The 11,048-nt window shown below is 35.9% G+C and overlaps 1 protein-coding gene across 1 annotated transcript; it reads right to left on the reverse strand.

Moving 5' to 3' along the window:
- Window positions 1-2,183: 2,183 nt before the first annotated feature.
- On the reverse strand, window positions 2,184-2,726 carry LOC110924560 (trihydrophobin-like). The gene has a single exon (XM_022168556.1). It carries the CDS (start codon window positions 2,724-2,726, stop codon window positions 2,184-2,186), a length of 543 nt encoding a protein of 180 aa, XP_022024248.1.
- Window positions 2,727-11,048: the final 8,322 nt, after the last annotated feature.

Consider the following 11,048-nt stretch of genomic DNA (forward strand, 5'->3'; position numbering starts at 1 on the left):
ACCGCTCCGGGATGAATCGAATACCTTGACTTGTGAGCTTCATCGAAAATAACGTCTCTAAGACCACCAAAGAGGGGAACCCAAATTCTTCCCATGAAACACAACGTTCCTTCCTCAATTGGTACCAACTATTTCTCCATCCCACGGAGATATTCGTCCACAAGATTCTCCTTCTTAAGAGCTTCTTTCAGCGCGGCACGAATGCGCAATGAGAGGTCCGTTTGTATAATCATTTCCAAAGCCCTAACCCTTATGGGCTTGATTCTTTCATTCTGGCTCAAGGCGTCTGCTACCACATTCGCCTTTCCTGGGTGGTACTTAATTTCGCAATCATAATTGTTTAACAACTCAACCCATCGTCTCTGTCTCATATTGAGCTCCTTCTGATCGAATATATACTGTAAACTCTTATGATCAGTAAAGATCGTGCATTGGGTGCCATACAAATAATGTCGCCAGATCTTTAATGCAAACACCACTACGCCTAATTCCAAATCATGTGTGGTGTAGTTCTTCTCATGAACTTTCAGCTGGCGCGAAGCGTAAGCTATAACCTTCTGTCACTGCATCAATACACATCCTAATCCTTGACGCGAGGCGTCGCAGTACACCACGAAGTCATCGGTGCCTTCGGGTAGGGATAGGATGGGTGCATCGCAAAGCTTGTTCTTGAGCAACCGAAACGCTTCTTCTTGTTTCTCTCCCCATTCGTACTTCTTGTCCTTCTGAGTAAGGAAGGTCAAAGGTTGGGCGATTTTCAAAAAATCCTCGATGAATCTGCGATAATACCCTTCCAAACCTAGGAACTGACGGATCTCGGTTGGCGTCTTCAGAGTTTCCCTAAGTCTTTCAACATATCATATCCTAAGATCTAAAATTGGTACATCATAATTATATAAGTATTTAGAATGATTACGTCTAACTCACTTGATAGAGACACATGTTTCTTAGGGTAACCGGTATGGGGAACGTCCCCTGGACCGTCCCATCCGGCGCTGACCCAAACACCATCCCCCCGGTCCTCGTCCTTCCCGTCGAGTATTAGACGTTGGAGACGGCCCGCTAGAAGACAAAAAGCACCCCTTTTCAGAACCTTTTTTGACCGTTTGAATTTAAAAAATTTATAAACGGCTATATTCTCAAAACCCACCCAAAACCTTCAAATTTTTATATAAACTCAACATTTTTATACCATTTTTTACCCACTACCACCTCATCTCTCTCTCAAATTAATCATGTCTTCACTTTTTTCATCTTCTTCGCCGACGTGGTATTCATCATCTTCGGGCGAGCATAACGCATTTTTCGAAAACATGATTATGTACGTGGCTCAGATCTTCATGGCGGAGGATGAAAACTCTGAAGCGTCGTCCCAATGGTAAACTAGGAGAGCAAAATTAAACCGAGACAAAGAAGGTACTTTAATTTTTTGTTTACCGTATGTTTATTTAAATTTAATAATGAATTTTATAATGAATTTGATTTATTTTTCTTTTTAAATGTATAGCCGCCGACGATAAACTAGTGGCCGATTATTTTGCCGACGAACCCGTGTACATGGACGAGATGTTTCGACGTTGGTTCCGAATGAGCCGTCGACTTTTTTTACGTATCGCAGACGACGTAGCCTTCAAACAGCTGATAATCCTTAGGGGCGTATCGTGCTTATCTCCATGCACCACAATCGTTTCTCGATTCGCCATTGGAATGCGGATGATCTTCTCGTGACATACGATCTCTGCTCGGTTACTTGATAACCAATCCATTCCGACTACCACGTCAAAGCTTCCCAACTCAACTGGCAGAAGATCAAGCGTAAACTCATGCTCTCCCAGTTCTATCACCCAACCTCTAATGACTTCATTCGCTTCTACTAGCTTTCCATTAGCTAGTTCTATCGAGTACGGAATATCTAGCTTACTAGCTAACAACCCAAACATATTCTTAAATTCTAAGGATACAAAGCTATAATCGGCACCAGTATAAGACAGTACAGATGCAAAGCGTTGGTTGATAGGAAACGTACCAGTGACTACGTTCGGATCTTGGCGAGCTTCCCTAGCTCCAATGTTGAAAACCCTTCCCTGAGCTTGGTTGATCTTTGGGCACTCTCTATTGAAATGCCCAACGTCTCCACGGTTAAAGCAACCTGGTCCCCGACCATTTCCATTCCCGTTACCACCCTAGTTGTTGTTCGCTCCACGATTTCCACTACCGGCATGGTTTCCAAAACCACCACGATTTCCATTACCGCCATTTCCTCCTTGGTTGTGGTTCCCATACCCATTTCCACCACGATTACCATTTCCATTCCCGTTGCTATAACCTCTCTGACCACCATTACCACGACCAGTACCAGCCCAGCACGTCTCCTTCGAATGACCAACCTTTCCACAAGACTCACATTTGCTAACTCTGCACTGGCCGGCAAGATGGTACTGGCATACATCACATTTGATCAGAGTGCCCATATATCCCTTTCCTTTGTTTTCAGCACCAGTCTTGACCTCGGCTGGTAGGTTCACATCCTTTTTCTTGTTAGCACTGCTGGTACCTTTCTTAAAATTTGAGAACTTCCTTTTATTCTCACCGGATGACTCAACGTGACTCTCCTTCTTCTTCTGGTCAGAGATCAAAAACTTGTTCAACCTGATTGCCTCTTCAATTAATGCCACACTTAGATCAATAGCCTCAGTGATTGTTGTAGGCTTCAATGTTGTCACCATGCTCATGATTTGGGGGTGCCAATCCCTAAATAAAATGCTAAATGCACTTGAACTCCAGATCAACCATGTAAGGAACGACACGAGATAAGTCATGAAATCTCTGCACGTATTCAGCAATCTTTGGACCATCCATCTTGAGATTCCTGAATTCAGTTTCCAACTTTTGAATTTCCGCCCTTGAACATTACTTTTTGCGCATAAGTTCCTTCATTTCATCCCATGGCATATGCATCTTCTTCCCCCAGAGTTCATGGGGCTGTAAACAGAATCGGTCTAGAAAAAGTCCCGAGATGTAGGTGACCTAAAATAAAGTATACAAATAATATAACTAATACACAAAGTATACAAATAATCACACACATCATGTGTTTAATATATATCTAGCCATTTTTATTTATAAAAACCAACCTCCAATATTTGTATTTTTGCAACAAAAATTATGGCAAAGTTTATATTGAAAACTCATGATCATAATACACTAGTAAATATTTGTTTGAAAATATTTTTCTAAATGTTTATATTTTTAGAAAATTTTGCCATAGTTTCCCCTAAAAATGGAGGTGTCCATGCTTTCAAAGCATATCATTTTCTTTTTAAAATCATCACAAACAATCAACAATCAACCCTAAACAAATTACTCTTACCAATTTGCCATAATCATGTGATTTACATAACAACATAAACTTGAACTTTCATAAAAACTTGTAGTAACTTGGTAGTGTTTTAGTAGGGTTAGTTACCCTTTAAAATGTGTTTACTTCTTTATAAGTTTCTTGAAAGATTTAGGTGTTTACAACTTGTAAACATGTTTTACAAAGACATTTCTTTGTGAAATCTTCTTGCTTCACAAGTGTTTCTACACTTGTTTTATCACCAAAAATAATGTATGTTTAAGTAAGAACCAAGATCTACTAAAAATCATATTTTGAACTTGGTTCTTTTTGGAAAACCGTTCATAAATCTTAGATCAATATGATTATTAACTCCCTTTGATTATTATTTTTCAAGAAATCAAGTATTCTTTTCAAGTTCATGATTTAGGGGTGGATGATCTTTCATCCTACAACTTCTTACATTTCTCATCTTGCTAAACTATATTTCTAATCATGATTTAGCAAGATGCTATGATGATCAACATCATCTTTACAAACAAATCAATGATCAACAAGCATTCATAACATAAACAACTTAGTTTAATCAAGATTACTTCATGTATCAAGCTTATGTTCATGTTTCTTGATTATGTTCTTTAGTGTTCTTCATGATTATCATCACATATCATCTTTTAACCAACTAAATATGAAGTAAAATCAAGTGACAAGAAGCTTACTACTAGCACAAGGGCTAGGGATGAACACAAGAAGATGAAGGTGACAAATGTGGTGGATAATAGCAAGTGGAGGAGGTCCTTCAATCTCCAAGAGCTCCAAGCTTCTTTATACACCTTCTTGCACCTTGTGATGAACTTGAAATGTATGATCAAAGCTTGACAATGGTGGTGGTATGGTTGATGGTGTTCGGTCGAGAGGGGGAAGAAGGGAAGGAGAAAGATGGTGTGTGTTTGAGTGTGTGTGAGATATAAGGTTATGATCTTTTATGTCTTACTTATACACATCTTTAGGGATTAACCAATGGATAAAGTGTCTCTTAAGTACAAGACCAAATCTTCTACTAAATCAAATAAGATCAAAGATGATCAAGGTGTGGGGCCACCTTGGTGACCGTCCACACAAGGGGGAGGGAGTATTAGTTGGGTTGTGATGGATGATTAAGCAATCTAGTTAGTTTACAAGTGTAATGTTTAGTGTTTAAGCATATTATGTGTTATATAGTGTGTTAGGGTGTTCGGGATCATAACTAGTTCAGAAACATTAAAACAATGCTTCTAGTATAATTTTGGTGTTTCGGATAGTGTCCGGTTGTTCGGTTAGATCCCGGTTCGTTAAAGTGTCAAACTATACCGTTTAGTGTTCTTTATGTACCCTTTTGTGACACTTTCAATTCCCGACACTTAATAAAGCATTCAGGACGATTTAGTCATATTTTTGCATGTAACTATCTTGTTAAAATACTGAATTTTGCTAATTTATGCTGAATTCAGCACTTTATATGGGTTTTAGGCACTTTCCGGCACTTAAACTATCACTTAGGAATGCAGTTTTGTGGTCCTTACTTCCCTACACACTATACTAGTGTAGTACTTTGTCTCTGGCCCATACTGGGTCTCAAAACACAGTTTGTCTATGTACTGAACCTCGTCAGCATTTTTCTGAGTTATCCGCTAACTGTGCTAGCTGTGCTTTGTGCATCATTTATGTCAATATGGTTTCTATGTAAATATGATGTGACATTTATGCAATATGTGATGCACATGTAAGTATGATGCAGTAATCAGAAAGCAGTCATTTGTAATTCAGCACAGTCATTAAGCACTAATCATGGTTAATTAAATTGTACGGATACCTGGATTTTTTACGGTTGTCACATTCTGGATTGTTTTCTGTTTGGGCTTTTTGGTGGTTTTAGGTGTGGGTTTCACAGTAGTGGTTGTGCTGCTGTGATCACCTTGAGCAGTGGGCTCAATAGCAGTTGCCTGAGGAGCAGTGGTTGCTGCTAAAGTCTGCTCAGGTACCTCTGCTTGTGTTTTGGATGGTTTTGACAGCCTTGTAAATGTTTCAGAGGTTAGGTTGTTTATTCGAAAAGGCTCTACTTGAATATGGACATGAGCATTATCTTTTGAAAATTTCTTTCTAAAATAGTAACTTAAAAACCTTGGAAATAATAAAAATGATTTTTTATTAACATTTTTAACAAGATCATTGAAAATCTCCTGGGAATAGTTAAAGTTTTCTTCATTCATTATAGCATAACCCAGGTATTGGATCTTCAATGGGATTTCATTGAAACCAGTGGTTTTGTTTGACACACACATTAGAAGGGTATGAAATAAAAACCTTGGGGCAGCTGGAAAACTCCCCTTTTGTAAAGTTTCTTTTTTCATTTCTTCGGCATACCCTCTTTCAATGAAATCAGTTTGATACTCAATTTTTGGAAAAGAAGTTTTACCTTGAAGATCATCGAGTTCAAATACCTCCGAGATGGTTTGTGGAGTAATGGTGACTGAAATACCCTTTATTGTAGAAGTAATGGCTAAGGGCGTTTTATCCTTAGTTTCAAGTTTCGCATTTTCCAAAACTCCCTTTGGGTTTCCAGGTAGATCGGAGAATCATAGGTAAACAAAGTTTTGTACTTTGAGGACGAAAGAGCGTCTATGACAGAATCGAAGGTGGTGGTATGACTTGGTTTTTCGAGTAAACCCAAGTAGTTATGAGGAGCTTTGTATGGAAGAGCCATGATGAATCGTGGATTTTTATGAGTGAATGAAGAAGATGAGCTATTGAGAGATGAAATGGAGAAATGATTTGAGAGAAATTGATGGTAACTGATTTTAGAAAGGAATTTTGAATTCAATTCGACAGTGAAAACTCTGTTTGGGATTTTGATCAGGGTTTTATAGGTGGAAAAAGTGTATGGTGACGTGGCAACGGTTACAAAAGATCTGACCGCTAAGTATTGTCCACGTGCCAACCACTGACGAATAATGGATGACAGTTGTTAGGAAACCACTGATGGAACAATATCAGTGGTTTGCAACGGTAACAATGAAAACAGTGGGTGATTTTTAACTATCAGTGGATAGCCTATCAGTGGATTAAAACATTGATGTTTGATCAACAGTGCTTAACAAGGAAATGAGAGAACAGAGGTTGACTTTCAGCAGTGGACAGCATTTAGTAGAAACAGGTGTTTGAACCAAAAACAGTGGTTATGGCAGACTTTTAAGGATTAACGAAAAATTTTCATTTTTAGCTATTTTTAAGGATGGATTTTTGAATTTCTGAAAACATTTTAATGTTTATATTCATAGAAAATAGGATTTTTCTTGTTATTCCATGTTTAGCATGCCAATCCTAGAGATCAAGCTTTCAAAGGTAGATGTGTCTAATGTTTTTGTTAGCACATCTGCCAGCTGATCTTTTGTTAGCACATCTACCAGTGATTTTGAGAGAAATGGATGATATCTGCTTTGAGAAAGGAATTTTGAATTCGATTCGACAGTAAAAATCCTGTTTGGGGGTTTTGATCAGGGTTTTATAGGGAGAAAAGTGAATGCTGATGTGGCAGCGGTTACAAAAAGATCTGACTGCTATGTACTGTCCACGTGCCAACTTCTAATGATAATGGAGGACATTTGGTAGGAAACAACTGATGGAACAATATCAGTGGTTTGCAACGGTTACAAATGAGAACAATGACTGACTTTAAGCTAGCAGTGGATAGTCATCAGTGGGTTAAAACACTGATTTTGAACAATAGTTTTTTTTTTATTTTAACTTTAATTTTTATCACCAAAACAATATTCGAGGAACTCTTATCTCATTGGAATGTAACGATTAGGAAAATTGTAATTTCATTGTAATTCTAGTTTTCATTTGATAATTTCATTCTATAATTAATTAACCACATCAACAATAAAAATGTGAGCAGTGGATGCTTTTTTAGGAAAACCAATGATTGTCAATATCAGTGGATGTCAACAATAAAAATGTGAGCCGTGACTATTTTTTAACTATCAATGGATAGCCAACAGTGATTGAAACACAGATGTTTGGTCAGTCAGTGGTCAACATGAAGAATGAAGAAACAGAGGTTGACTCTCTGTAATATGCAGGATCACAGATTCTTCAAAAAACTGCTCTCAATGATCAAATTCTAAACATTTGTTTTATCTTTGCACTCTCCTGCTGACCATCAAAAGAACCTTTGATACTACTAAACCTCTGTTGACTTACCAAACAGATGTTCAGACACAATTCAACATCAACATAATCTGTTCACCATCAAACCAATCCTTGACACTATTAAACCTCTGTTGACTTACCAAACAGATGTTCAGACACAATTCAACATCAACATAATCTAAATCTTACTCAAACACTAAAAAATAAATAAAAATAAAACAAAACATAGATTCATAAAATTAAAATTTATTCATTTATTCATGACCTTAAAACTAAAAGTCTAATAATTACATCACATACTGAACAATATTAAAGTTCAAATCTAAGAATAACAGCAAGAATTAAGAAACTTTAGTTTCAACTCCATCGATTGCTGAACCTCTCGATGTATGTCCTTCCGCATTGCCATGAACTGCACGTCTCTATCACCGCACTCTATATTTCTGACAACACAAAGCTCACGAATGGAAGTTGAAGGCATCCGCATAAGATCTCTGGAAACCTGCTCTCTAGTGAACAGGCCAACTTGCAATCCATCAAAACATCTCTTCAGCTCTTGAAGAGTAGCCCTATCTTCATACACCTGTTCCTTGATTTGCCTGACAAAACACTGCTTTAAATCATCTGATTTTGCATTTGTGAATGACGCCATTTTAATAAACTATATTACTCGACTTTCCTGAAAGTATGATATCTTCGTAGGAAAACTTGATGAAAAACAGGCGAAGTGACTGTGAGTTTATATACTAAAATTTGTAATTGTGAAAACGTGTATATTTAATATAAACATATTAATGTATATTTCAAAACAGCAGTCATTTAATGCACAAACCTTTTCAAACCCCAACTTTTATGGGAAAACTGTAAAATTAAATACCAAGAAACCCAAGGGACAAAATTTCAAAGACACATATCGTCCGTTCAAGTTGCAACTCTCCCATCAAAGAAGGTAGCACATGCAACTTTTCACGATGTTGCAACAATGATACTGCAACATCGATATTGAAAGGTTGATGCGTGATGGAAAGCTTCATTGAAACGACGATGTTGGAACAATGATACTGGAACGATAACATGTAAACATAATCAATAATCATTCGAACAAAGAAGTGTAATCGGAGATTAGCGGCTGAATCACGAGAAAGATGCATTTGAGAGAGAGAGATACGCTCACATATATGAGCGTGCGAGATTTGAATGTGAAACCAGATAATTATATCATATTGCTAAACGTAATATGATAATACAATAAGCATGGATGTTCTTAAAAAAATATCAAGGTTGGAATTCAAGCTTACCGATTCTCCATTCAAAATTATAATTGAATGCAGTGGCAAACGTAATTTGAAAGGTAAGTAGTGTATATCCTTATATCCTGCTTTATTAAAGTAATTAAATATTAAAAATGATATGCAAAGTAGGAAAAAAAAGAAAGAGAGAGAACGTCAATTTTAAATTACCATTTTACATATTTTGAATTTCAAAATTACTGGTATTATCAGTAATTGCTGATCTGATTTGAAAGCAATTGTCATAATGACTTTTCTAATTTTTATTTTAACTTTAATTAAGAGATAATAACCGTCAGTTTGAAATTCACATTTTTCATATTTTAAATGTCAAAGCTCAAGAAATTAGCATTAATTACTGATTTGATTTGCAACAAATAGTCATCAAGAATTTTTTTTTATTTTTTAATTTAACTTTAAATTTTATCATGAAAACAATGTTGGAGGAACTCTTATCTCATTGGAATGTAACGATTAGGTAAAATGGTAATTTTATTGTAATTCTAGTTTTTATTTGATAATTTCAATCTATCACTAATTAACACCATCAATAATAAAAATGTTAGCAGTGACTGTTTTTTAGGAAAACCGCTAATGGTCAATATCAGTGGATGTCAACAATAAAAAAGTGAGCAATGGCTACTTTTTCCTATCAGTGGATACCCAACAGTTTTTGAAACACTGATGTTTGGTCAGTCATTGGTCAACACGAAGATTGAAGAAACAGAGGTTGTATTTCAGCAGTGGATATCTTTTAACAATCAAATGTTTGAACCAACACAGTGGTTGTAACAGGCTTTTAAACAGATGTTGGGGCTTAAACAGATGTTTCACCTTATATATCAGTTGTCTGGACTTAAACAAAAGTTTGACCTTAAACAGATGTTTGCTCATAAAGAGAAGTTTGGTCATAAACAGATGTTTGGCCTTAAACAAATGTTTAAGCTTAAACAAATGTTTGCCCATAAACATCTGTTTGCAAAAAAAAGACCAATTTCAAGAATTCTATACCCAAACAATCAAAATGAGGAGCTTAATAATCATCCAAGTGTACTTGATTTTTATTTATTAGTATAAACATGAAACAATTGTTCAATTTATAGCACAGATCAAATCATTGAAATGATGTGATAAATACTGTTACATATAAACACTGTTGTGATAAACACTGTTACATCAACTATGTCATTCGATTCAACAACAATGTCTTCAAATCACCGGATTAGATCATGAACCCATATTAGAGGTCAAACAAAAGTACAACAGGACCACATGAATAATATCATTTCCACTTTTACTTCAATGCACTTACATGATAGGGTGATTTGGGATTTGGTAAAAATGTTTGTTTTTGTACTTCTTTACAAAATAAGATGTTGACCAAAATTCAAACAGATGTTGACTAAAAGTCAATCAAATGTTGACCAATGGTCAAACAGATGTTGACTTTAAACAATGTTTGGTTTAAGGCCAAACATCTGTTTATGGTCAAACATCTGTTTAAGGTCAAACATCTGTTTAAGTCCAAATATCTGATATAGAAGGCGAAACATTTGTTTAAGGAAAAACATCTGTTTAAGGTCAAACATCTGTTTATGGCCAAACATCTGTTTAAGGTCAAATAATTGTTTAAGTCCAAACCTCTGATATAAAAGGCCAAACATCTGTTAAAGGCCAAACATCTGTTTAAGCCTGAAGAGATGTTTAACCTAATAAGATCAACTGTCTTCTCACACCGTTTTCCTCTTCAAAACACTGTTCAACCTAACATTGGTTTCCATTATTGACCAAAATGCAAAAAAATGATCAAACCACTATTAGTTATTGTACTTCTTTATAAAATTACATAGAATTCAAGAAAATGAAACAATGACTTAAAGAACTATAATTAACGAAATTTAAAATCTAATAACAACACCAAGAAATTTACGAACCTAACATCAAAATTTTAGTGCTTTTAGCTTTAAAATCCATCAATGTATATCTTCGACAATCGTCATGAACTCCACGGAAGTACTCAACGCATCAACATCAGGATTTATAGAAACCTGATCTCTCGTGAACAGACCAAGATGCAGTACATGAAAACACTTCTTCAGCTGTTGAAGAGTAGCCATGTCCTAATATACTTAATCCTTAACTTTGTTCATAAAGAGCTACTTTAAACCAAACTTTATGCTTCTTTTAATACAAAAAAGGCAGGAAAGACCATTACTCTAGTAAGATAAAAT

The sequence above is a fragment of the Helianthus annuus genome, chromosome 17, assembly GCF_002127325.2.
Source record: "Helianthus annuus cultivar XRQ/B chromosome 17, HanXRQr2.0-SUNRISE, whole genome shotgun sequence".
NCBI classification, from domain to species: domain Eukaryota; kingdom Viridiplantae; phylum Streptophyta; class Magnoliopsida; order Asterales; family Asteraceae; genus Helianthus; species Helianthus annuus.